Source organism: Corvus moneduloides, chromosome 1 (assembly GCF_009650955.1).
Source record: "Corvus moneduloides isolate bCorMon1 chromosome 1, bCorMon1.pri, whole genome shotgun sequence".
NCBI lineage: Eukaryota > Metazoa > Chordata > Aves > Passeriformes > Corvidae > Corvus > Corvus moneduloides.
Genome location: NC_045476.1, coordinates 101,463,450 through 101,491,285, shown reverse-complemented (window position 1 = coordinate 101,491,285; position 27,836 = coordinate 101,463,450). Strand labels below are relative to the sequence as shown.

At 44.1% G+C, this 27,836-nt stretch overlaps 1 protein-coding gene across 1 annotated transcript; it reads left to right on the top strand.

The window, feature by feature from the left end:
- Positions 1 to 360: 360 nt before the first annotated feature.
- SCGN (secretagogin, EF-hand calcium binding protein) lies at positions 361 to 27,836 on the top strand. Its single transcript, XM_032107014.1, has 11 exons — positions 361 to 479; positions 1,096 to 1,166; positions 10,365 to 10,457; positions 11,025 to 11,218; positions 11,996 to 12,044; positions 13,047 to 13,124; positions 23,191 to 23,246; positions 24,712 to 24,757; positions 24,873 to 24,932; positions 25,853 to 25,921; positions 27,267 to 27,836. The coding sequence occupies exons 1-11, from the start codon at positions 407 to 409 to the stop codon at positions 27,393 to 27,395; spliced, it is 918 nt and encodes a 305-aa protein (XP_031962905.1). The 5' UTR covers positions 361 to 406; the 3' UTR covers positions 27,396 to 27,836.

Genomic DNA, 27,836 nt, shown 5'->3' with positions numbered 1-27,836 from the left:
GATTTAGAAAATTCCTTCCCCCCCCCCCCCCCCCCCCCCCCCTACTTCTCTGAAGTCTCACGTTTCCCTCCAGTACTTTTGCCTTCGTTCGGGGAGGTTTGAAACTTTAAAGGTCGTCTGCAAGGGACGCACGGCTCTTCCGAAGCGGGAAGGGCTGCGGGGTCCGGCTGCTCCAGCCCACCTCGACGGCTGAGCTCCGTCCTGCCACAACCGCGCTCCAAGCACGCCCGAGCGGGCTCCGGGCGGGCAGGAGGCCGGTGGGACGAGCCCCGGGAAGGGGGAGACTTCCCCCCGCGACCCCCGCGGGGCCGCCCCGGGGCGGGGCCGGCGCCCAGAAAGCCGGGGCCGGGAGCGGGGCCGGGCAGAGGCTGCGCCGCCGGGGGAGGGCGAGGCTCCCCTCAGCACCATGGAGAGCGGCGCCGAGGGGCGCCTGGACGCCGCCGCCTTCCTCGGTGCCTGGCAGCGCTTCGACGCCGACGGCAAGTGGGGACGGCATGGGGGGAGCCGGCTGAGGGGTGCGTGGGTGCCGGTCCCGGTGGGTGCCGGTCCCGGTGGGTGCCGGTCCCGGTGGGTGCCGTGCAGGGGTCTGCCCTTGCAGTGGGGAGGCGGGTCCGCCGGGCTGGGTGCCCGTCCGGGACTGGCTGCGGGTGGGTGCGCTATGGGTGCCTGGGATGCTGCCGGGTGTTTGCCGACATGTCCAAGCTTCACCCCCACAAAGTCCTGCAGGTGTTTTCGAGCCCCCCTCTTCCTCCTTACTATGAATATCACAGCTGTAAATTCCCCTTTTCACCCAAAAGTTTTGCCTTTCCATCACTTCCCTGTTTCATCTGCTGTTCTCTCTTTTGGTCCCAGTTTGTGGATTTATTTTTGTTTCTGAAAAGTTTTCTGCAAGGAAAACTCCGAAGCTGCGCCCAGCCCTCACGGAGAAGTGAACAGATGAAATTGAGTAGGACATGGGGCTCCCCTGAGTGGGCAGGCAGGGCCCCAGCTGAGATCCTGACCGTGAAGCCTTGGGCTACCTGCATGCAGCCCATGACATGGTTCCTGGAACTTGGGCACTACCCCTGATCATTAATACATTTACTTTTTATTTAGACAATGGTTACATAGAAGGGAAGGAACTTGACGATTTTTTTCATCATCTCCTGGAGAAACTGGGACCAGAAGTAAGTACTGTGCTGTGTTAGTTGTGCATCAGGTCCAGGCAAAAAAGTTATGCTGAAAGACGATTTGTGTTTGTTGTTCCCTGATTGCTGACTTTCTTAGCAATCCTGAGGTAAAGAGCTTTTCTTTTGGCAACAGGGTGGCATTTAAGCAAGTACAACAACAAATGCTGTCACCTGAGCAGTTTGATCAGTTGTTTCCAACACAACAACTGCTGTCGGGGTGAGATTGAAGTTGGCACCAGCTGAAGGGGCTGGTTGGCAGCGTGGAGAGAAAGTCATTTACTGTTGTTGAGTAGAAACAAGTGAAAAAGCACCGGCACACAGCCTGGCTGACTGAGCAGGAGGGCAATGTTCATGGTTTATTTATCCAAGCCTGTGCTCATTAGTTTTGTTAATATGATAGATTTGTTTCCCAGGTCAATTTTTAACAAATATGCTGTCATTAATTTTAAATGGTGCTTAGGAAGAAGGCTTATGTCTATGTTGCCACAAATGGCTAAAAGCCAAACGAGAGTCAATTCTGTTGCTTCTAAGATCCAGACCTGGCTCTCCAGCGTTTCTGGGTTTCTCCTCTGGTTTCCTTTCCTGGTTTTGGCAGCACTTCCCCTCTCTCACTCTCTGCATCTCAGTACAACCAGAAGTTGCATGACAATTTACAGTGGCTGGTTTCCTTGGCTCCAAGTCATACAGTGCTTATGATGTCACCATCAGTGAAGGAGAAATCCTCAGGCCAGCACTTAAAGAATATAATATACAAAGAATATATTAATATTTTCTCTACACAGCGTGTGCCCAGATAGGAAAAGAAGGAAACATCTTCCAAATGGAAGGAGAGGATGTGCCAAAAATCAGAGATTAAGCAATTCCTTTAAGCAAAAAGTAATTAACAAGGAGAGAAAAGGTTGCTGATAAAAGGCATAAATTCATGAGTATCAAGTGTAAAATCAGAACTGTACTTACAAGCCAATTACTATTCTTGGATCTTTAGGGCTACAATAAAAAAATAGAAGACACGAGTAATTTTTTCAAGCATATTTTTATTTAATTTGCAAGTAAATTTGGATTGAAATATTGGCAGTTTCTGCAGAAATGTCTTTCAGAGCATGGATGGTTAGATGAACAGATAGGCACGTAAAAAGACTTCAAACAAATCAAAAAAGATTCAGCAATAGGAATCTTTAAGGACACAGAAAAGCTGATTTAAAGAGAAATCAGAAAGCTTATGATTATTTACCGAGGAACAAAAGATGAAATTGGGAGCTGCTAGTCTTGGGGTATTGAAATAGCTACACAAAGCATGCTCAAACAAACTCAGTGACAGCAAACATGAGATGTTGAAGGAGACACTTAAAATCAGGCTGCAGAGGTCAATGCTGCAGCGGGTAGCTGAAGCAAGGGACCTCCAAGTGGGGCTCTCTGGAGTGAGCTGATGGTGATAAAACCGAGGCTTCACCAGGGAGCTCATGCTGCAGACAGCTTCCTATGCATGTGAGTCAGGAGAAACTCCAAGCCCCGCTCTAGCCCATAGCTGCCCTTATGTACCCCTCACATGATGCTCTGGGACAGCATCACAACACGTGGATTGCAAACCCGGTGTGTTACAGCAGTTTTTGTGGTCTTGCTGATACCAGTGTGAACTCCATTACACTGTTTTAGTTACCAGGACACAGAACTTACAAAATGAGGGTGTTTTAGTAATGAACTTACTGCTTTAAGAAATCAGTAATAGTTTTATTGTTTGTTAGAAGTCCCTGCTTAGATGACTCCAGCTTAATTCAGCATCCCGATCCAATTTGCATCTCCTTTGCTTCTGCTATCTAAGTTTTGCCATTAAAAGAAATAGCTTAACACAGATTGAATGGAGAAAGAAGCAACTCTCTCTCCTCTTATTAAATAGAAGAAATAGGCTAATTCTGGAAGACAGTGCTCACTAACTTTCAGGGTACTCAGACTGACTGTCAAGTGCTTTTGGTTTTTTCCTTCTAGTCTTCTTGCCTATTTTTGGCAGTATTTCCACTCTGGTAGTGTTAGGGATAATAACATGTCAGGCTGCAGGCAGAGCAGTCTGTCTTTGTGGCAGAAACCCAAGGGGAGCTTTGTCCTGGGAGGCTGAGAGCAGTCCTCTGCCAACTCCTCTGGGTATGGGGATCACTTGTAGCACCAGATTAAACAAAGGTCTCTACTACCTTTGTACAATGAGTTTGTCTAACAATCCTGAGCTGTTTTTATCTTTTTCACATGATTTATATTGTACAGGCTTGTGATTATAGCAGGAGGAGTAAAGGGTCCCCTCTGCATTGATTTTACCATCCTCCAGAAGGAAAGTGTCCTCTGTGATAGAAGCAATGAGCTGGGACTGAGCATCTCTCTGCTGTACCACTCATCCTGACCTTTACTCCTTTGGGTTCTTAATGTCTCTGTTTCCTTGCACAGTAGAAGGGGGAGACAGCAATACACTGGCATAACTTACAGATGTGTCACAAGGATTAATTAGTGACTGTGTCTGAAGTGCTACACAAGTGATAAATAATGTTATCAGCACTGGAAGTTGTCTCTGCTTGAATAGAGAATGGCTTCATGATTATATTTTTTCAGCCTGCATTCCCTAAGCTGTTATTTTTCTTAATGACCACTGTGGTCCTTCAGCTCTGTTTTTCCTCCCAGCTACACTGCAACATCCCCAGCTGAGACTAAATGCCAGGGGATGGGAGCAGCTGGGAAAGGAATGCAAAAACGAGCCTGTCAGGAAGCTGAGAGACACAGCTCTTCCCGACAACTCTGAGCGAGGAAAGAAACTTGAAATAGCATCCACTGATGGAGGCCAGTTCGTTGTCTTTTATTGAACCATCAACAAGTGTGGGGGGAAGGGAAGACTTTGCAACAAAGGTAGACCTGTAGTAAACCAACTAAATCCCAGATGCTACTTCCTGTCCCTTCTCCTCCACCCACTCCGATGGGTGATCGCTGGAGGCATTTGGACAATGAACTTAACAACACACTTTAACTTTTGTCCAGCCCCAAAGCTGTTGGACTAGATGGTTGTTGTAGGTGCCTTCCAACTGGAATATTCCATTCCATTCCATTGAAAATGCCTTCAGTTTCCAGGTGTGTGTAATTCATCCTCACACCAGCATTATGATTGCAAGGTGCTGGCATTATCCACCTGCTTCTGTTATCACTCCTATGACTTCTCTCTAACCATTTGAGCCTCCAGCTTCCTGGCTGCTACTCCATGGGTGCCATGAGCTGCCTGGGCTCTCTTCTGCTCTTTCATAAACATCTTTCTTCTACATTATGGCACTTCTTTCCTTGCATTTTCTAAAAGTTTATTATATTGAGGTGAAATCTCAGTGGAAAGGACAGTTTCTTTCAGCATCAAATAATTTTATTAGAACAGGAACTGCAGCTCCTGCATTTCTCTCTTATATTCCTGTACATCTTTCTTTCTGCATCAAGATCATTAAGGATCTTCCTTGCTTTCTCTTTTCTGTGATTTTAAGGAAGCTCTATGTATATTCTCATAAGGATTAGATAAGATTTTTATAGATGAATGGCTATAAATTTTGGGGTTGGATTACTGAAAGTTTCCATAAAACCAATGAAGTCTGGGCAGATATAGAAAGAAATGCACATTGCCATTCGGCTTTCTCAGGAAGGTATTTCACTCTGCTTAAATTATACTCAAATTAGATAGAAAACTTTCAGATAAAGCATGGTTGCCTTCATCTAACTGTAAGTGTGTAGGAGACCACAAAAATTGTTGAAGTATAAATTTGATCAGACAAGACAGGTATTAGCATTGTTATAATCCCTCCTGCCTGAAAACCACATGGATAGCTATGACTGGAAGGGACTGAAGTTAATCCTCTGGAGCTCACTCTGAGCAACTATTAAGGATTTGTCCTTGCTTTTTACTTCCAAAGAACAGAGGCACCCTCCAGTTACTCTGGCACTTCCTCCTTGCCTTATACACTGTATTGTCTATCTAAATAATGGGCATAATTTAGCACAGTCAGGAATGCAACAGCTAGTCAAACAAAGTTTAATGGTCAAAACATCAGCCAGCCTCAAAACCATCCAAAGCAGACTTCCCGTGTGCTTTACCACCCCAAGAGATGTAAAGTCACTGGTGACCAGCAGGTCAACAGCACGAAGAGTCCTAGAAGAAAGCAATCAACTTTATCCACATCTAGCATATTTCAGAATTCTAACTCCCAGGAAATCCTGGCTATTTAAATATTAGGAAGGTATTCTTTATTGTCAGGGTGGAGAGGGACCCTGGAACAGGGTGCCCAAAGAAGCTGTGGGTGCCCCATCCCTGGAAGTGTTCAAGCCATGTTTGATGGGGATTTGAGCAACCTGGTGTAGGGGAAGGTGTTGGAACTGAATGATCTGTAAGGTTCCTTTCTACCCAAACCATTCTCTCATTCTGATTATTGCCAAATAGAGTTATGTCTTTAGGTGTGGCTTTCATCCGCCTTGATTAGCCTGGCCAGTTCCTATCCCTGTTCCTCCACATTAAGGCATGGAAGTGCCTCGAGGTATTTCTTAATGGAAACTAAACATGCCCATGGTAAAAAATACACTGTGTTTTCATCTCCCAAATGCACATCGAACAACTTTCAGCCTAGCAGAAAGGACAGAACAAAGAACCTGTCCAATGCCTAACCACAAAACCACGATGGCACAAGGAAGGCTGCAGTAGCCTTTGTTGGATGCTGGTGTCTACTATGTGAGAAAAGCTTGCCCACGTTTGTGCTGATGAGGGTTAAAAAAGGAACGAAAAACGCAATGTGGGATGACAGGATAAGTGCTCATCTATTGTAGCATGCAGGAGTGCTGAGTTTGGTTAGTAAATCCTAACCAAAGTACAGGGCTGAATTCTCGAGTGATAGCACTGAAGTGAGCAAGATTGGCCCAAAGGAGAAATTGGCCCTGGAGCTGTAGGGTGATGTCCCACAATTATGCAGGCAATCCAAACTACAACTGCATGGGGGTAACAGAGTCATTAATGAGATTAGTTTTTACAATGAAGAAATGTTTGGCCCAAGAATGAAAGGTTCTTGTTCTAAAGTCAAAATGTACATTACTGATGTCTCTCATGTGGTCCTTGCTGGCCTCATATCTGTACTGTGTGGCTTTTGACATGATAATTGTTGTTGATTTTGTTTTCCAACTGTTCTTCTTGGCAGACACAATTTATTTTCATAGATCTTGTAGGAACTCGATATCTGTGGGACCCTTGGCCTTTCTATCATATGTGGCTGAAACACTAGAAGACATATGTACTCGAGCCAGCATTTTCAGAAAATTCTCTGAGTTTTTTTCAAGAAACAGTGTATAATAGTCACTTAAATGTAGTTTCACCTTTTTTTATACCCTAATCAATATAGTGGCTTGCTTCTAAAATCATGTCAAGAAGGAAAAATAAATCAATTTATAACAGAATTGTCTTGACCAGCAGGAATTAAATGAGAGATCCAATTTCATTAAGTAGGAAAGGCTCCGCAGTGCTCCATAGATTCACTTTTTGCCCCCCAAACCAAGTGACTCATCGTTTGTTTTCATCAAGGCAAACTTCTGCCAAGCACATGAATCCCTTAAGGAGCAAATGCTTAATTAGTCAGCATGAGGCAAAGAGTGCAACAATAAGAAAGGAATGGATTAACAAAGAAAACAGATTACATCCAGGTTTCCAAACAATCATAACCAGCCATGACAAGAAAATTAAATGCTGTAGAAATTTTTAAAATATGTGATCGTGCCCTTTCTGTGATTACAAACCCTATTAAAAAACAGATTACCTTTGTGATGCTAAATACTTCTAAAGGGTTTTCACAAAAGGGAAGATGGAGACTGGACATGGAAAGGAGAAAGCAGAAAATTAATTTGTTATGGCAGCTTGAAGCACAGAAGCTTTTCTCTGTAAAACTCTGTGGAAGAACATTCATACTAAGAAATTTACTTGTTAGCCCTGAAAAATATGTGAACAAAGTCATGGCGTTATTTTAAACTGTGTGCTTTTATGAGAATAAAAATGACATGGCCTTCTCCTCATGGTAAGTAGTAAAGATTTCTTTTCTGGCTGTACAGTGAGAACCTGCAGCAGCCCTTGGAAACCACACAGCATCCACAAACTCAGGGAGGTGCATGCACCAGGGAAAGCAAGGAATTATGAGAAAGGCTTCTCTGTGCAGACAGTGACTGGAAAGGATGCAACAGCACTCACTTAAACCCTCACAAAAGGGAAAGCATTGCAAACCTTTGAAACTGGTTAAAGATCTGTTTCTTGAGACAGGCAACACAATCAAGACAGCATTCTCTGATAAAGAATGATGTGCTCAGCTGCAGACATTTACTTGCTGCAAAGCCGTTTCCCCCTGTCCCATCTTATGAGTCAAGAGGCACATTTTTGTATGCTGCTATTTGTTACATCAGGTTTAACCCAAGAGACAGCTCAACCCCCCACAGCCACTCACTCACTCACTCACTCACTCCCCAGTGAAATGGGAGAGGGAATCAGAAGAGTAAAGTGAGAAAACTCATGGGTTGAGATAAAGACATTTTAATAGGTAAAGCAAAACCCACAGGCACAAGCAAAGGCAAAACAAAGAATTCATACACCACTTCCCATGGGCAGGCACGTGTTCAGCCATCTCCAGGAAAGCAGGGCTCCATCATGCTGACTTGGGAGGACAAACACCACACTCCAAATATCTTCCTTTCCTCCTTCTTCCCCAGCTCTGTATGCTGAGCACCATTCTACATGGTGTGGCGTATCTTTTGGGCCAGTTGGGGTCAGCCGTCCTGGCTGTGTCCCCTCCCAACTTTTTGTGCACCAGCATCCTTGCTGGTGGGGTGAAGCGAGTCTTCAGATCATGTTCTTGCTTGGATAAGGGGAACAGATCATATAGATTATGGGGTTTTTCCAGCCTTTTAAATGTCTGTGGAATAGAAGGGCAATTAGAACAAGCTATTTGTTTGCACCACCAGTAGGTCAGTCTTGAAAGCCAGGTCTCCCAACCTTAGTTTCTGCTTGGAATATGTCTTATTGGATCTATTTATTTTTTCAGTGTTCTGGGATGGTCTATGGTTTTTTTTCAAAGCCCCCTTTGAAACCTAGTGGTTATTATACACAAGGTGTATAATTTTTAGTGTAAAAAATTGTAATATACAAATAATTTTGTCTTGAACATGCATCTTCGGAAAGCCAGTTTTGTGCAGTATCTTTTCTTCTTTGTGAGTAAAGGCTCGCTTTTGGTGGAGCTATTACCAGTTTTGTTTCATAAGTAGAATATTTATGAAGAGAGAAAGATTGTCCAAATTGAAAAATCCCTTGGACTAAAAGATTTTGGAGCTGTGTAAATATTGTAAGTATTCCAGGCATTTACTTGACGTATCCCATAGTTTAAATCAGTTTATAAAAAGAAGGAGGGTGTCCCATTTTTATGCAGATAACAGTGTCCCTGCCACAGAGAGCTCAATGAAGTGGTAGCTGATAGCTGACACCAAGTTGAGCAGTAAGCGTTTTAGCAAGTGACTAGTTTGAAATGCACAGCACACTTTTCAAATATCAGCTGTGATTATCATTTTGGAAATAACTCATCCTACTGGGCACAGAGGAGGATCATTTCAGAGTACTTTGCAAGCCTATTGAAGTTGGCAACTGATAGGCTTGCCTAAATCCCGGGAGGTGTCTCAAAGAGTCAAGGTGCTGCCAGAAGGCAATTTAAACAGCATGAGGGTGAGTTATAATGCCAAGGGGAAAGAAAACCAAGGCCTGTGGTCAGTGATGTGCTGTGCCCTCAACACCCGAGCCCACAGGACTTTCTGGACGCCACCATGGGAAAGCAAGATCCTGCAGCCATGCCCTGGGATCCGCTCAGCCCCTCCTCCTGGGGCTGGCCATCTTGGGTGCATCCCTGTGGGATCACTGCTGGGTGTTTCATCCCCAAACTAGGAGCTGCCAGCCCTTGGTGTTACACAGCAAGGATGCACTCCAAGGGCTGCACTGCGTGGAGCAGTGCACTGAGTAAATTTGGGAAAGTCACTCATGGTCTTGTGTCATAGTAATAAAGAAGGGAGTGTACAACCTAATGGAGCTTCAACAGCAGCTGGAAATGAGAAGCTGTGTTAGAAGACTCAGGAAGGAATAGCTGTAGTCCTAAATCCGTGTGGTTGTAGAGAAGACAAAAACTTTGAAGGACTTTTATTCAGGGGTTGGGAAGAAGTTAATTTATTGTCTTGTAAAAATTTCTACAAAGGTATGCCACAAACCAGTGTGGGTTATCCTTCTCCCTTCCTTCCTTCCTTCCCCTCCCAGAGAGGGCCCCCTCCCACACGATTGGGAAAGAAGCCAGGACCTGCTCAGTGTGGGTGCTGAGGGTAACGTAGGACTTAATTGCTTGGGAAAGATTAACTAGGTGAGCTTCCCAGCCCAGCTACAAAGCTCATATGACCAGAGGCCTTTTCACAGGGTAAGGAAATCGTATTTTGTGTGGTCCAGTCAGAGTGGGTACCCTCATGGCCGCTGCTAAAGAAACCATGCCTGATGAACCTAAGCATTGTATTTCACCTGTCACAGCGATGCCTGTCAGAACATGTAACGTGACAAGTCCAGAGAACTCCTCACTATGTATAAATCGATTATGGGGTTGAGCACATACAAAGGGAATGTCAATTGCTTGAAATTCTATGCTATTAACCCAGGAACACTGACAGGGCTTGGTGCCAGGTCTTAAATCAGCTGACAGGCAATAGTAAGCAACAATCTAGCTCCACTGACACCTTTCAAGGCTGATCTAATGAACTGCAGAGATGTCATTCAAGGATAAGGATATCTTCCTGAAAAGCACAAGTTGAAAACAAGCAGGATGGAAACTGCCGTAACACACACTTGAGCAAAACCAAACCCCGGTGATATAATGGGAACAGTTGGCTAAAGAAGCAGGTGTCACTGAAATATTTTTGGGGTTTCCAAACACTGATCTTCCAACTGAAAGCTTAGTAGCTACAAAGACATGCATAGGACTTATTTCCAAAAATTCATCCACAATGGTGTGTCTATGGGCATTACCCCCAACTGTAAGGGGGGGTAATGATCCTGGTGATTATCTGTGCATGAGGAGAGATTTCCTCCAGGAGAGTCTTCTCATGCCCTCAGCAATTTTCATGCACTTGTTGTTTTCCCCATGGTAGAGCACCATCACAGAAGAAGAAGTTCAGAGGATGAAGGAGCAATTCATGTCTGTCTACGATGTCACCACAGATGGACGCTTGCAAATCCAGGAGGTATCTCTGCCCAACCCCAGCCCAGGATTTCTTTTATAGAAGGATGGAAAACTAGAACAGACTTTTTATAGGGTCTGTAGGAATAGGAAAAGGGGTAATCTGAAAGAGGGTAGATTAAGAGTAGGTTAGGGAAGACTTTTTTTAATGAGGGTGGTGAAGGACTGGAAGGGGTTGCCCAGAGGGGTTGATGCCTCATCCCTAGAAACATCAAAGATCAGGTTGGGCAGGGCTCTGAATAACCTGATCTAGTTGAAGGTGTGCCTGCCCATTGCAGGGGGTTGGACTGGATGACTTTTAAAGGTCCTTTCCAACCCAAACCATTCTATGATTAAGACCTGTAGCAGACGTGGGAGATCTGGAAGATAGAGCCTGGGTGTGGAGGAGGTGACTCATGGAGTATTACATTAGCCAGATCCTTTGGTCCGGAATTTATTTCCAAGGGAGAGACAAGCCAAACTTACATTTCACATACTGGGTCAGTAGCCACCCAAGTTTTTTCTGTTCTTTACTTTCATGGTGTGTGTCTGGTTTTTGTTGTGGGGGTTTTTTAAAATGTTTTTTATCCAGCTTGCAAATATGATCTTGCCGGATGACGAGAACTTCCTACTGCTTTTCCGACGGGAAACTCCCTTGGACAACAGCGTGGAATTCATGCGGGTCTGTATCTGCACATTGCCTCCTCCCCCTTGCACACCACCAGCTTCTTCAACACCAATCCCTCTGCCCTCTGGAGAACATAGCTTGGGAAATAGATGGGTATTGTGAAAGCAAAACACATTCCGACCTGTTCAAGTAGAGAAGGTTTTACATTATTTACGCAGAGGTGTGGTACCTAGGGCTGGACCAAGGGTACCCAGAGAGCTCATTACATTTCATAAACGCTCTCAGCCACCTATCAGTCACGCCACCACAGACAAAACCTCCCCACTCATCAATTCACCCCTGCAGCTCCTCAGCTGCATTACAGCATAAACCAAGAGGGCAGACCAGGCACGTTTTAAGTACCATTTTATCCTGAAACATTAGACTGTCAGGGCATGGAGAGGAAACCTCCGTAAGTTGGGTCAACAAGACCATATAACTTTGCCCAGTCTTCCTCTGATCTCTGCCCCTAAGTGTCCCAACATGGAATTTCAATTTTTCCAAGACCGCATGCAGTTACTTTTATTTCACATACAAGCTGGGGGCTTCTGCAGATCAATGGCCAGTTGTGTATGGCCTTGACTCAGGGGAGTAAAAGAAGCTGCATGTACAAATTAGGTAAGAAATGCAAAGCAGTTTCTTAGTATTGTCTTCCTTTTATAGACAGTGTGTCTGCATTAAACATGTGATAGCAGCATGTAGCATGTACAGCATCCAAGTGTGAGTAAGAGCTATTGTGTGAAAAGTTTATTTTATTTCATCTACAATTAATTAAATGTTGGATAATGCAACAACTTGCTCATTATGGAAGTTCTGCTTTGAATCTTTACCATCTATCACTGAGCAGATGAGTAACTGCAATATTTATGTGCTCACATCAATCTGTCCCCGTTCAGATCTGGGGATGCTGACAGCAGTGGATTTATTTCAGCTGGTGAACTCAAAGTAAGTTATTCTAACAAATCTCTCTGGGCTCGACCTACAGCTCACTGATGTCAATGGGAGCCCTTCCATCCTTCCTTTACCAATTTGCTGCCTTTTTGTGTGGTTGACAAACAGCATTTCTGGGTTGCTCATAGTGAGTTTAAGGACTCATGCCTTCTGGCATGGTCTCAGGGGCCCTGCAGGAGGGAGGATGGTTTGCTGTTGCCCTCCATGGACTGCTTCCTCCTGCCTTGTCCCATGGCCCCAATTGTCTTGGTGGCACTCAGTGAGACCCACAAGCACTGCCTCACCTTGGGTTTGCACGTGTGCCTCTCCTAGCTAAACAGAGCCAAACCCATTGTGTTTTATTAATGGGATTTCTTCAGAAACTCTTCCTGAACCTGCAGATTTTCTGAACACTGATTTCCCATTAAAGCTCAGGCTATTGAGGCAAGAGCCTGTTCAGAAACCATAACTCAAATACTTTGAGCCAGCAAGCACAGAAAGTCCATCCCTGGGCTTCACACCATGTCTCAATGTGTAGCTTCAGCCTGTGTCCCAGCAAAAATGTAAGAGGATGCTTAAGGGTTTTGCTGAATGGCAAATATTTTAATTTAAGATCAACTAGCAAGTATTGCAGGACTTATGTTATCTTTTGCTTATTAAATGAGTTTATTAGGACTCACTGGAGTTTGTGAAGAAATCCCATTAATAAAACACAATGGGTTTGGCTCTGTTTAGCTAGGAGAGGCACACGTACAAACCCAAGGTGAGGCAGTGCTTGTGGGTCTCACTGAGTGCCACCAAGACAATTGGGGCCATGGGACAAGGCAGGGAGAAGCAGTCCATGGAAAAAACATGTTTCAGATTAAAAAAATTTAACTTGGTCAAACTGAAGACACTAGTACTAACCAGGAATGTGAATCTAGATTTGTGTAACCCTGCTGAATTCGAATTGAATTTCCTGCTGTTATTTCTTGAATTTACTCTAGAGAGTAAAATTTCTCTCTTTTCTTGCTACAGGATTTCCTGCGAGATCTCTTTTTGCAGCATAACAAGATCGTTGCTGAAGTAAAGCTGGAAGAATATACTGATACTATGGTAAGAAAAGATAGAATTAATGTTGCGTAGATCAGAGTACAGCCTAAAATCTCCTTTAGGGTCAATGTCTGTAGGGCCATAAGAGCCCTCTCAAAAGGTATGTCAGAGATCCCTCGGGGGATTTTGCACACACTGCTGCTAGAAGTTCTTTGCACTGGACATTAGCTGTGAAGGCATATTTTTGCTTAGAGTTGAACTATTTCCTATAAGAAAGAAGCTCAACTTTACACCAAAGCAAGCTGAGCTCTAAACCTCTTTAAATGCAGCTGAGGTGCATCCTTCTTCAGGATATGCTCAGCCTCAGCCAGATCTCCAGCTCATTCACTTCCTTCCTCCATCTCTCCCTCCTAGCAAATCCTTTTGCTCCCAAGACATGCAGGTATCTGGCTTTTCTGCTCGGCAAAGCCCAGAAAGCCTTACTGACTCCCTGCTGCTTCCCTGAAAGACTGGGAGGTTGAAGTTTCAGTTCTCTGCCTGGCTTATGACAATATAGCTTTTATACTGCAATCAACAACATAATATTTGGTGTGGGTTTAGCATCAGTCACCTGGATTTCAGAGCAACTTATTCTATCTAAACATCTAAAAACAAGAAAAGAAGGAAAAAAAAAATCTCATTTCTGATGTCATTCTCAAGGGTATAATTTGGATTCCACTAGCACACATCTACCACCGCAATTTTCTAAATGGTTTTCAGATGGGAGTGCCTTGTTTCTTGGCACAAAATCTGTGTTTGTACCTAAAAACTAGCTTGGTGTGCAAGCAAGCAAGGAGCTGCCCACATATTTTGCAATACCATGTTATGGATACATGATGTGTCTGTGCCTAGAAATGTGACCCTTTAGAGCAATGCGAGAAACTGTACTGTTTCAGAAGAGTGTATATTTTGAAGTGAAGAGAGACGAATGCCAGCTGCAGAAATTATTTTCCAACTGGTAGAGCTTGAAAACAATAAAAGCCCAGAAGTTATGGCTAGGACAAAAATCTTTCTGGTAGCATTTGCTGGTAGCAAATATCTTTCATTCTTCTCTGTTAAGGTTTCCATCCCTGGTGCTTAATCTCTGATCAGGTGCTGGGGAATAGGTGATCTGAAGCTTGTAGACAGTGGGTGGTTCATTTCCTCCAACTCCTTTCCTTTCCCCTTAATTTCCCAAGAAAGATCTGTGATTCCACTACCCCAATGCAGCTAGGTATCAATGCAGCCCAGGGCTGAGAGCCAGGAGGTCTGGTTTCTATTCCCATGATTTCTTGTAGAATGGCTTTGTATCTCCAGAGAGGCAGTTTAATCTCTATGTTAGAAGATAAGATTTGATCTGGGAAAAGGGATGCTTTGTATATCTAGGGAAATCTATGATCTGAAATGCAAATCTGGCTCCTGAGGACAAAGGTTTGCCAAGCTGCAATGCCAAAAGAATCAGGGATGTTAATGGTTATTAGAAAATGAGGATATGGCAGATGATTATTTTTTCCTTGCAATTCTTTTCTCTAAGCTGAAGATCAAGGATGTTTATAAACACACCTGATCCCAAAAGCTCTAAGGCAGGGTGTGAAATTGCCACAGGCATAATCTTATCCTGTGATATCCTGGAATAAAATAGAGGATATGAATTCTGTATGTAACAGCAAATTATCCACATGGGCAGTATCCTATAGCATCAGATACACTGCACAAATGATTGCATATGAACTTATCTGAAGTAAGAAGGCAAAATTCCAAGGAGGGAAGAAAGATTCAGCCTCGCATTTGCAGGGCTGGATTGAAGAGGAAGAAGTCACTCAAGGAGCACAGGTTTGATGCCAGGGCAATGGCAGCCCTGTGCTTTCTCTCTCTCCTTCCCACACGGAGTGAGGAGCTGCTGGAGTGCAGAGTCCCACTGCCACTGGACTCTGCCACCATCACCACTGTTTAGAATAAAGGGGTCAGTGGTCCATCCATTTTTTTCCTGACAACAGACTTTCTGTTTTATCTTTAGCAACCACCAGCAGCAATTCCTTTACTGCAGGTTGGACATACTTATATTTCTCTCCCCTATTGCTTTGCTCCCACCCTTTTATCTTTTTAGAGCACAAAGTCCTTGGGACCGGGACCTGTTTCTGCTGCACAGAGCTACAGGGTCTCTCAAGGTGGCCCATCTATCCAGCTCAGGGCTTTCAAGGGCCAATATAATTATTATTCAGTTGAAATAAGCTGTGTCCCAAGGAGCTGTAAACCCATCTGTCTCCACAGGAATATACAGATCTCTGCCCTTTTTTCTGTACATACACAGCTGGCTGCACACATCTTAAGCAGCTACTGATACCCTGAGTGGACCCTAGGGCCTTCTGGAGATAAAGGGGAAAAGGCAGAAACTATCATTTTAAAGAAGCTAGCCGAGGCTTGAGGAAAAAAAATAAAAGGCAGCAGTTTATGGTTTTGTGCTGGATATTTGCAGTTTGTGAGCAGTGTGAGCAGATATCATATCAACCAATAAGGGCATGCTAAATTCTTGCCCCTTGTGCTGCTATGAATGATCTTATACTGCATTAAAAAAAAAAAAGAAAAAAAGGGTTCAGAAGAAGGAGAAAGTATTTATTTTGGAAGAGACTGGTTAGCTCTGGAAAGGAACATCACTTTATCAGGTTGCTTAGCAGCCGCTTCTTAAGAGACTATTCTGTTTCCTTGTGACCTTGACATCCTTTCGTCAGAGAACACTGATAGAGATCAGGGATTTGATGAACAAGTGACGAACTCCTGTAAAGAAAACAGGTAGTGAACACATTGGCATTGCACAAGCTCTGTGAGCCTGCTAAATCAAATCTTAAAAAGCACTAAAGCCACTGGGGAAAATCACAAAAGAACATTTGAGTTCTCAAGGCTCTTCATGGGGGAATTGAAGTGACAATGCTGTGCTGAGGAAGCCCCTTTGTAGGCACTGTTTTTGGTTTTTTCTCCATGCCTACATAGTACATAGGTACATATTTGTCATTAATACATTAATAGTCATTAAGTGTGTATTAATAATTATTTACATGCTCCCACTTTCAGTTCTGAGTCTTTGAAAACAACTTGTAGGTTTGTTGCCTTCCCATGGGAAGAGCTGTTCCCGATCAAGAGCTGTTGGCAAGGAGCAAGCTCTTGGAGGTTGAAGTGAAGCCTGGTATTGCTCTGAGCCTCCTGAGAAGAGGCCCCAGGGGGCCTGCAGTGTGTGCTTTGGGAGACAGAGTGATCATAGCTGAAAATGGATGGAGGGTTTAAATAGCATGGTGAGAATTTTTTGCCTTCCTGAATTAACACAAGTTGGAGAAATTAAGACCGGCCCCCTTGATGCTTCATGATGAGAACACTGTGGATGATGACAGTAGAACAACTTTTTCCAATCCCTCCCCACCTCCCCTCAGCCCCTCAAGTCAAGCTTTTAGTAGGTTTCTGGGTCCTGGTGATATTTCAGCTCAGAAATACCCATCTCACATATGCATTTGACAGCATTTTTTTATGAGTGACAGATTCCCTACCTGTGCATGCACACAGCTGTGTACTTAAATAGAATATTGTAAATGCCAGGATATGAACTAGATTTAAGATATGGTTTCTGATAATCCACAGCTTCCCAGATAGCAGCATATTACTTCTAGTTTGTAATCCCAATGTCTACAAGCACCATGCAGGGCAAGCTCATTTCTGAGTCAAACTTCAGCAATTTAAGTTACATATTCTGCTGAAACAGTCACACATGCAACACTGACATTCACTTTTTGCATTGCCTTCTGTTGATAATGTCAGATGGAGCACAAAAAAACTCCTTTGATCATCATTGTATTATTGCATTATTGTATTTCAGTAAAATGTAAAGGATAGTTCTTGCTCAGCCAGCATGCCATCTTTGCCCACAATGGGTTAATATTTTAGAGAGGCAATAATGTAAGTGCAGTGACTAATCACTCAACAAGTCTTGGTCATGAACTACACCATTTGAAAGCTTGTAGATGGTGATGACTGAGGATGATCCCCCGAGAAGTCAGAATAGGTATTTTCCCCAGCTGTAATGACACCAGGTTTTTGCTGGGCTTACTTGCAGAGATTCTCCTGGGCACTGAGCTATGTGCCCTGAGCACACAAGCCTGCAGCTGAGGGCTCCTCACCTTTTCAAAGCAAAGGGAAAGAGGTTGGCTTCTCCCTGAGAATGGTCTATGTCCACAAGTATGCATTGGGGACTACTTTTATTGCACATTGAGGGGATCCTTTGTAAGGATGATGCCAGAGTCTCAGTGTGGTCAGTTCCATGGCTGTGAAAGTCTATTTGTGCTCAATGCTAATGCTATTGTACTTATGCAGGTAAATAAAAGCCAGAGCACAGAAAATTCAGGTGATTTAGACCCTTAACCTTACTAGTCAAGCTAGCATATCTTTGTTAACAAAGTCTCTTATGACCACCAAAGAAATGGTGTAATAATAGACACATTTACTGTATTGAAAAAAGGCCTAAACTGAGTTTGTTATGTTTGTGAACACACTGAGCAAACTTCCCAAAGCTCTAGAAATACAGTAGAGTGGAGTGTGACCTACAAGACTGGTTCCTAAAGAGCAGTTTTTGCTCATCCTTTCTCCTCCTGGTAGTGGTCCATGCTGGCCTCCCTCCCCAGCAACTCTCTAAGGATGCTGAGAGGACCCACACAGCTGATGAACACAAATCTGCCTCCTCTGTCCCTTCTCAATTTAATGTCAGTGGTGCTGTCACCTCCAGTTTTGCACCACACTTGCTGTGGCATAAGCCAAGGGAAGCAGAAAATCCCATTTAAACTCAAACTTCATTTCTGAAGATCAAAACCAACAGAACTCAGGAGCCTGCAGGATTTGTAAAACCCCAATAGATAATGCATAGGTCTCTTGGGAATCAAAACACTCTTAGAAATCCTGTGCTAAAGGACTTGCCTATGTGACACAGGCAATCTGGCTGGGCAGGTGTGCTAGTTTGAAAACAAACCAGTGGGAGTTCGCAAGACAGAATTATAATTTAATAGGAAAATTAAAATAAATGCAGTAGTACAAGAACACTGACAGAGTCAGGATACAACCTGACACCCTGTTAGTCAGGGTGGTGGTAGCAGCCCAGATGAAGTGGTTCTGTTGAAGCAGTGATCCTGTAGAGGGGTCTGGTCTTCACCTGAGGGTCCAGTGGCAGCTCTTGTCCTCTAAGAATCCAGCAGGTAAGGGCTGCTTGTGCTGTTCCAAACACCGGATTATATCCAGTTGGGAATGCTTGGTTCCTCCCCCTGGGCAGAGCATCTCACAATGGGTTGATGTAATTTTATGAGTCACGCGGTGGGTTCTTGATGGCCCATTAAACAGAGATAGCTCCATGGAGGGAATTATCAGGGATGAGTCATAGTAGGAGATAACGAGCCCTGCCCCACCTGCTCTAACAGCTTGTGAAGATGATAATAGAATACATACTTTGGGTTACATCTTACACTGTAACCTGGGACAGCAGGGCACTGAGCTTTTGTCCTGAGGATAACTTGCTGGTCACAGGGCCCTCCAGCCACTCTGCAAATGCTTTTGTGACCCTGTCCTTCCCTAAAGAAAGAGGACACAGGCAATCCTGCAACTTGGACTGATGCCTGTCTTTATACAGTCTCAGTAACCTCTGTACTCCCTGGCCAACTTTTGTTTCAGCTGTTGGGCATATGTGCCCACAATATATATATTAAAATACATTTGTGGGAGTAGGAGGTCAAGTAAAACTGATTCTCTCAGTGTCCCACTTTATTACACACGAAGAAAGAGAACCAGAGATGTAAAAGCAGGTTTTAGTGAATCTGTTTATCACAGATCTATTTATTTTGGTTGTTTACTTCTTTCCTTATCTCTGTCATGGAAAATAATTGAGATTTATAGTCTTATATTGCTCTTCAATGAATGTGTGTTTGTCATATTGTGTTTCAGGGGCCTTTATAACACCGGACTGGGAAAGCAGAGATATTTCCTTTACTGAATTAAAAGCCGATGGCAGTTTTGATTTTGTACTTTAAAAAAACAGAGAGGTAACAACTTTCATTTGCAAACCAAGCTGTTACATATTCTCTGTCTGCCTCAGAGTGCCTCAGAGTACATTCAAACAAACAGAGGGTGTGCCCTTCGTGCACTGCCATTAAAATGTCAGTGAATTAATTTGTGCAAACACTTTAAAATATGGGGTAGCTTGACAGTAAAGGAAATGCGTCATTTTATAAAGCATACTGCTAGATGAAACAAAGCTTTTAGTAAAACTGAGTGCTATTTAAACATGCCAGACCTTGTCCTTAACCACATTGAGATGTTTCATATCAGCCTGGCAGCGTAAATATACCTTTCGAGAGTGTAAACTGAAAATCCATCAAATATAACATATCAAGATGGTGTGTGAAGGCAAAAGTTTAAATTAGAAACAATCTCATAACCATTTCAATTATCTCCTTCTCCCATGATGTGTGCTTTGTCACATGGCGTTGGTACCCTCTGTCATTCTTTGTGCACTCATGCGCACAATTAGCAGATCAGATCAAACACTCACATGCTTGAAACTTGAAAGTTTAATTAAAAAACATTTCCCCAGGCTGTTCCCCGAGTAATGCAGCCATGTAGTGGGTATGCATGCACTCCACTTGTCCAGATAACAGGATTAGGTCTATCTTATTAGCTGTGGTACCTGAACTAATTCAGTGAACACTAGCCCTTCTTCCCTATGTGTTTTCCATCTTTCATGTGTTAGTCATTGGCAAGAATTAGCTTGGCCTAGCTCTTCCAGACAGACTTTTATTTTCCTTCTGTTGACTGGTATGGGCAACCAAAATATTGCATATGTTTGAAAATTGTATTCAGGGTAGCTGTGGCAGAAAAAGATCAAACAAATAGAAAGCACAAAGGTTATCTCTTGCAGAGCTGAGTGAAGGAGGTCAGGGAAGGGAGTTGGTTAGCTGTAAATAGAAATGCCGAAAATTGAATATCAGGCTCAAAGACAGGGTGCAAGCGAAGGATGTTTCCTTTCACTAAGCAATCCACTAAGAAGTTTATTATCTCTCTATTAAATGTGTTTTAATGGGGTCTGCACTGCTGCAGGAATATTGTAAAGGATTCAGAAATGGGTAGGGTTGAAAACCATATACTCACAAAATTGATAATGAAGCAGAAAGCCTTTCACATCTGAACCACCATCTCTAATCTAGTCTATTTCATTAAGGATGCACAGAACCCTTCAGCCTTCTGGCTATTTGCGACTTCTGAAACCATGAAAAAATATGCTGCACCTACAAAGTAGAGCAGACGCAGGGCGGGCGGGACACGTGCAGTCCCAAGGCAAGGACAGCCGTGCTGGGATGCTTATGTATTTATTCCCTGGAAAAGGGCATGAGGCTGGAGATGTTTCACTGGAAAAGAAACCTGAGACTTTTCTCAGACAAGCCTATGTGAAATGAAAATTGTGCCCCAAGTCTGGCTCTTGGACAAGAAACCATCAGTCTGTCTTGGTCCCATTAGCTGCCACCATGGTGTTTATCAGTGTGCTTGTATAGAGATCAGGGCATGGTGATCACGGAGTTGAACTTCTCCCAAAAGCTCTGTGTTTGCCTTTCTGAGGCATCACAGAGGGAAAAACATCTGAATTTGAAGTCTAGGCTGAAGCACCAAATTTTAGTCTCAAAAGAGTAATTCTGAGATGCACCAGAAATGGGAAAAAATAAAATACACTTTCAGGAGCTCAGAAACATGTAGGAGAATCCAAGTGAAGTACAAAGGCTGCTAAAGGCAGTAAGTTTTACTGTGTTTTGGTAAGGACACTGTATCTTTGTATGGAGGAAAGGCCGCTACCTTCAGTCAGAGCTGCCCTGATCTAGCAGCAGAGTTCCTGAGAGCTGGGCCCTGTGTTACCTCCCAAAAGCTGTCCTTTCCCAGGAAATCCTGTCCTCTCTCACCACGGCAGCTGCACTGCTTTGTGGTGAGTTCCTACAGACCATGTAGTGGGTAACTAACACTCCTTGGTGGCCGAAACCAAGGGATTTGGAGTGACATTTTCAAAAGGACTGAAGTTATTGTAGAGCCCAAGTACTCTGGTATTCCCACCACCCACATGCTGGTACTTTCTCTAGCCATCTAAATAGGGGTTGTCTCCATAAGCTTCCTTTGGGCAGCATATTTTAGAGCAGCGATGTAAGCTGCGTGTTGCAAAGTCACCTGTGATGGAGAGTGTGCAAGAGTGAAGTAGTAGGGATACTTCTCTCTCTCCTCAAACAACAGACAAAACCAGGTTAGGTATTCATGTTTTATTTGTAGAGAGGTTTTTGAAATCTTATCTGGGATTATTTACTTCTAGAAAGAACATTAATCATTTTCTATGACCTGCAGAATAACTCATTTATCAGCCAAGAACTGAAGGCTCAGGTTTATCTCTCTGATGGCAGTGGGAGGCTGTCACTGCAGAGACATTTCTCCACTCGGTGGCACCAGCAAAGGCAACTTTTGCTCCCATCCCTTCCTCCAGCCTTGTCCCATTGCTGCTCCAGCAGAGACCAGAAGAAAGTGCCATATTGCTTTCGAAGAGCTAATAGGGCAGGAAGCAGCATGCAAGAAGTTAGATCAGCTGGAAAGGGACAACTTGGACTGATGCAACCAGAGGGAAATCCTCAGGATGGCTTGGCAGCTTTATTTATTTCTCCAGCTCTGGGGCAAAGCAAAGTTCAGAAGTCTTTCCTCTGTCATTTAGTGGCTCTGCACAGAGCACATGTTTGGCAGAGGCCAGTTAAATGAGAAAATATCTTTCCTTGTGCCACTGAACACCCACATAGCTCTCATGATGTCATTTTTCCAAATATCTCAATATGGGCCTTCAATCATTCATAGGACTTTTATACTGCCTTTCAGTGGGAGGAAAAGTGAGCCCATACCAAATGCCTCTTCAAAAAATCCACCCAAACCTCAGTAGCGTAAAATACTCAGAATAATTAATGGTATACAGTCTGTTGCAGAATCTCAAGCTAAACGTAGTACAATAAAGGGCTTGCTGCCCTTGAGCAAGGGGCAGGGAAGAGGCAGCACCGACAAAACAGGCGAAGTCTCCCTGAGAAATGGCAGCTCTCCAGATGCTACCTTTTCTCACACAAGTGTTAGGCTCTGCCCTGGCTCCACTGCTGGGAAGTGCTCAGGACGTGCTGCTGGCTCCCACACCTTCAGGCTATGTCATAGGGTATACTCCTGTCCCTCTGAGCTTTGTCAGACAGGGACTGGTCCAGGCCTTCTCCAGCGGCTGTGCAATACACAAAAGATCCGTAGTGAACCAATTACTCTGCATAAGCACTACTTTCTAGAACTTTGAGCCATGAGTTATTCAGGTTTGCAACTCATTAAACATCCCCCCCACCCCTTTCCTTGTAACAGACCCTTTTTTGTGCCTTGAAGAGAAATATGGAACCAAATACAACAAATAAATTAATATTTTTTGGTGATGGTTCATTAAAATGATGCTATTCAGGAAAAGAAAAAGGTAAGTTTTGAATTCACACAGATTAACCTCTTGATGTTGGCAGCCTGAACCTTCTTCCTAGACTTAGTGTGTTCTAACAGCAGGCCTTGAGCCAAGCAAGCCCCACAGCTTTATTGGTGTAAAATCCTGAGTGCTGATTAGAAGGTGACATTTTAACCTCAGCTGCTCAGTAGCCACAGCAAGAGTCAAAGGTAAGGATGGAGTCCAGCTGGAAGTGTTTGGAAGTTTCCCCCTTTTTTGGCATTCTTTTTCAAGGGCCAAAGCAATGTCAGTATTTAGTTTCTGAAGATGCTTGCTGCAGACCTGCTTTATCCCCATGTAAGGGTGGAAGGGAGCAGTGCTGGTATTTGATTGCTTTGGGTTGTTGCTGCCAAAAAGCTGGTGGGTTTTGCTGTTCCCTTGTGCCACCCTTGCACTTGGTGCTAGCACAGGATGCCACGGTGCCCAGGGTGTGGGCAAGCACCCTGAGCCGGCAGAGGGGAGCGCACGGGGCAGACCAAAATGTATATTGGCTTTTTTTGCATGTGTGTTCTCCTCCTGGCCCATCTGTTTTATCTCTGTCTTCTTGATTTATAGATGAAAATCTTTGACAAAAACAAAGATGGACGGCTGGACCTGAATGACCTGGCAAGGTAGGATCTAATAATGTTGGTGGGATGTTTCAGCTCACAGTGGTAGATCCAGGCAAGGTGATGTTTTCCCTCTAGGGACATGCAGTTGAATTCTACCTCCTATCAAATTAAGTCTTCTCTGATCCCACCTCTCCAGCCCATGGTCCCCATTGCAATAATCTGAGAACCTAGAGCCAGTGATAGGACCAATGCCAGGATCTGTTTGTACAACACCAATGTGCATGATCAGTGCTACTTCTGAGACACTTCCCAGGAGGTGTGAGCAACCAGTGGCTCTGTTTCTCCAAAAGAAGGCTGAAAATCCTTTCAACAGGGTCACAGACTTGCATTTATTTTACATCAGTATGTGCAGCAGGGGCTGCAAAGAATTTTTACTGCATTTTGATTAATAAAAGTACCACCACAAAAGAGCTTGGCAGTGGCAGTAAGAAAGAATTTAGAGAGCCAAGGTGAGATGCTTCTGAATGAAGCTGGGGACTCAGTCATGGGCCTCTGTTTTTTTTCTGTCCTTGATACCTCAGAGGCTTTTAGAGGATTTTCATTGCCTACTGATAGAGTGTATGCCTGTCTCTGTAAAACTATGTGCATTGATTGGAGAGGACTTTAAATATGCAGCTACAGTCTTAAAACACCAGTTTAAAGGATGAGGGGAGAGAGGTGCTGGTTTGCCACTGTTAGTTTCTGCTTGGTATCACGACAAATGCCAGCACAAATAACTGCAGCACACACAGCAGTTCCCTTTGACCATAAAATATATGGCAGGAATCAGAGGCAGGATGGAGAATATCTAAAGGGGGGTGCTGTTAGAATTTTCTCTTAAATACAGTTCTCTATTAGGAGCCAGGCCATCTGAGGCTCTCCTCCAATCTGAGCACGTTTCTCACTCTCCAAATCCCTCCATGTGCAGACACAACTCAGCATGCTCTGTGTCATGGGCTCTAAAAACCTCAGCGTTAGCAAAGCAGTTGGAGAGAGAAAAGGGTTTATCAGTGCTTGGTAGGCTTTAGGAGATGAAAAGAGAGGAATTCTGCCAGTCTTGGTGCACAGGCCAGTATTACTTTGTCCTTTAGTTTTACAACCACCAAGTCTCCCTCCAAGAGAAAGCCATAAATCACTCTTTCTTTAATGCCGCACAGCAATCCAGTCACGAGGGATGATTGTCTGGTAGCTCTTGCTTTGGAAACTGACACCCTTTGTTGTGCAGGACCACCAGAAATGCTCCAGGAGAAGCACTGGTGCTAACAGGCATGTCGGTGGTGATCCAAAGGGCACCCTCTGTGCCCCATCAGAAGGGGAGGAAGGAGTGCGTTCCCACAACAGCTCTCTGTAAATAACCCCACAGGCAATTTTCTCCTTTATAGGCCTTTAATCTAACATCCCTTTGCTTTACAAACAAGGAGAGCTCAGAATAGTTTGTGTGCAGGTGATAAAGTGAAAAGATCATAATTTAAATCTCTCCATTCAGGATTCTGGCGCTCCAGGAAAATTTCCTTCTACAATTTAAAATGGATGTAAGTAACACTAATTATTGATACATTGAGCCTGTCTCTCTCAGCTAAGATGGCCTGGGCCCAAACTTGAAATTTTTGCATTAAATTTTCATTTGTTTGTCCTCTCTGTATGCAGGCTTGCAGCACAGAAGAAAGGAGGAGAGATTTTGAGAAGATCTTTGCACACTATGACGTTGTGAGTCCCGTGAGCCTGTTCATTCCCTCGTGGTTTGTAAATGACAGATTTAGCATGTGCGGCTGAGGCTTCTTCCTCCTGCTGGGTGCTGTTGGAGTCACTCAGGAGTGGCAGCTCTTCCCAAGCCCATGGCCCATGAGCCCAGATGCCAGACTGGGAGGGGTGAAGTAGGGACAGAGGGGAGCAATGCTCAGAGGTCTTGTGTCAAGGACCCATTTTGGCTTTCTGCATCGCCCTGGCCAGTGCTCCTGCATTAGCAGTTATCCTACAGGAGATGCAAGGGAGGCAGAGGAGGTGGTGGCATTAGTGCTCACAGTCTCTAGCAGTTCAGGACCTGCATCACCACCAAGCTGAAAAATAAACCCGCTTACAATACGGAACCCATGGTTATTTAGGGAGTCTGTCCCAGGACAGACATAGCTGTTTAACATCAACAATTCAGTGCCACTTCTGACAGTCACACAACTCCCTCATGGTGGTGGGAGACATTGCTCCCATTTGGTGGGAAGAGATGGTTTGGGAAAAACAAAGGGATCTTAGATATTAGGAAGAAATTCTTTACTGTGAGGTGGTGGCATTAGTGCTCACAGTCTCTAGCAGTTCAGGACCTGCATCTGTGAGGGTAGTGAAGCACTGGAACAGGTTTGCCCAGAGAAACTGTGGATTTTCCAGCCCCAGAAGTATTCAATGCCAGGTTGGATGGGGCTTTGAGCAATCTGGACTAGTGGAAGGTGTTCCTGGCCATGGTGGAATGGTTGGAACTGGATGATTTTTAATGTCCCTTCCCATTCAAACCATTTTATGATACTGTGAACTTTATCCTATAAAGCTTGGTGAGCAGGTGGTGGTACTGACCAGTAAATAAACATTGTAGTGTTTTTGACTCACTGTGGAGTTTTGATGTTTATTCCTTCTTTCAGAGTAAAACAGGAGCACTTGAAGGCCCAGAAGTGGATGGGTTTGTCAAAGACATGATGGAACTGGTCAAGGTATCTTCATGGCTCTGATTGTGAATATTCTGTATTTCTTAAAGATCAGTGCTTTTGGAATGCTACATACACAGAGAGATTAGTAAGAACATAGTGTCAGATTTCAGTTTGATCTTTAGCAGAAGGGAATGTCACCACCTCAGTATATATACTGCAGAGCATTTCACCATATCACAGAAATTCTGCCTCACAAATTCATACAGCTTCCCTCTATTTTTAAAAGGTCCATTCTAGTTTGTACTTTGAATTAGGCAGATGTTACAGCATGACAAACTGTGTTGTCATGGATGAGTTATCACAATTTCTTTCTTCTCTTTTCCCTGTGGATGTGGTTCTCACCAGAATGACCTCATGGTTCATTAGTACTCAGGGCTACACTTGAAAATAATACTTGAGGTGTATCTCTAATTGAGAATACTGTACCTGGTGTGTTGCTTCAGCTTCTGATGGACAGAAGAGTCTGTCTTCATTGGATTATCTTGAGTTTCCAGATGCAGTCCAAGACAGAGCTTTTGACCAAAACAGAATCTGGTCTTTGCTTCCTCTGAGCCTGAGCTGCTGCATTTCCACACAACGTGATCTGGCACAGGGATATGTGCGCTGCCACATCCATTCAGGAATGAGCAGAGAGTGGCAGCTGTGTGCCGATGGCTGCATGTGGGTGTTCTGGCCATGTAGTGTGCAGGGAAGGGTGTGGGGACAGGCAGGAGGCTGGATTTGTGCTGTGTAAAGGAGAGAATGTTGTTCTTTGCCTAAGGGCCTTCATCAGCATTGCCCTTGGACACCACAAGCTGTGCATGTGAATTTGATCCCCTCCTGAGAATGTGGGAAGCAGAGCAGGCGGTACAGTGTTAGGAGCATACAGAGACTGTGTAGCTTGTAAAATGTGTCTTCAACATGAACTTGATCCACAGAAGGTATTTTTACATTGCTGACCGGTCTGTAAAATAGGAGTATGCTGACAGAAATGTCACATTAGTCCTTGCACAGCAGATTTGAGAGACGAAACCAGGTGAAGGCACAGGTCTGGTAGAGTAGGGATCTGCATTGCACAACTTTCTGAAGTTTTCTTTTATATGGATCGGATACTGATGGTCTTGACTGAGCACAAAAGTCAGGGTGCATTTCTATACAGTCAACTCACAGTGCCATGCCCCTTCTGCTTTTGCAGGGCACCCATTCCCCATCTTTTGTTTGCTTCCCCACCACATATGAGCTGATGTGGAGCCTTTTGGTCACTCTTCCTTGGGTGGATTTCCCAGTTGCTGCAGGGTGGGCTTCTTTACAAGCTAGGGAAATCCAGAACCATTTTCTCTCTCAGCACTGTTTTTCTCTTTGCATGCAGCCCAGCATTAGCGGGGTGGACCTGGACAAGTTCCGCCAGATCCTGCTCAACCACTGCGATGTGAACAAGGATGGGAAAATTCAGAAATCCGAACTAGCTTTGTGTCTCGGGCTGAAAATTAACCCATAGCTGGGAAAATGCTTGTGGTTGTGTTTCCCTTGAAGGATTTGCCTGCTGCTCCTCGTAGAAGTGTGTCTGTGCTGCTGTAGGAGCGGTGGGGAGCTGAGGCACCGTGCTGCCAGGCTGGAGAGCGGGATTTGCACGGGGGCATCCTCGCTCCACCAACTCCTCTGTGGTGTTCATTTGCTGCTGCCACTTGTTTGACCCCTTAGCAACATCTCCACCCACCAGCAGAACAACAACCTCAGAAAAGAGGTTGCTGTTCTTCTGCCCTCATGCCCTCCAAAACATTCCCTCAGTGCTCTCAGAGTGCAGCTACTAGGTATTTCTGATGGTCACTTTATATGTGTGAAGTCATTACTTTGGTGAACGTTGTGCTTTGTGCATTTAAAATATTGGATGGATGACAGTGTATTTGTGCAGAAATAAAATGGCAAGTACAGAAATTCA

Excerpts from the sequence above, each read along its gene's own strand:
- SCGN (XM_032107014.1), top strand. The coding sequence starts at position 407 with ATGGAGAGCGGCGCCGAGGGGCGCCTGGACGCCGCCGCCTTCCTCGGT. Across the intron at positions 23,247-24,711 it reads GACCTGAATGACCTGGCAAG|GATTCTGGCGCTCCAGGAAA; the intron begins GTAGGATCTAAT and ends CTCTCCATTCAG. Across the intron at positions 24,758-24,872 it reads TTCTACAATTTAAAATGGAT|GCTTGCAGCACAGAAGAAAG; the intron begins GTAAGTAACACT and ends CTCTGTATGCAG.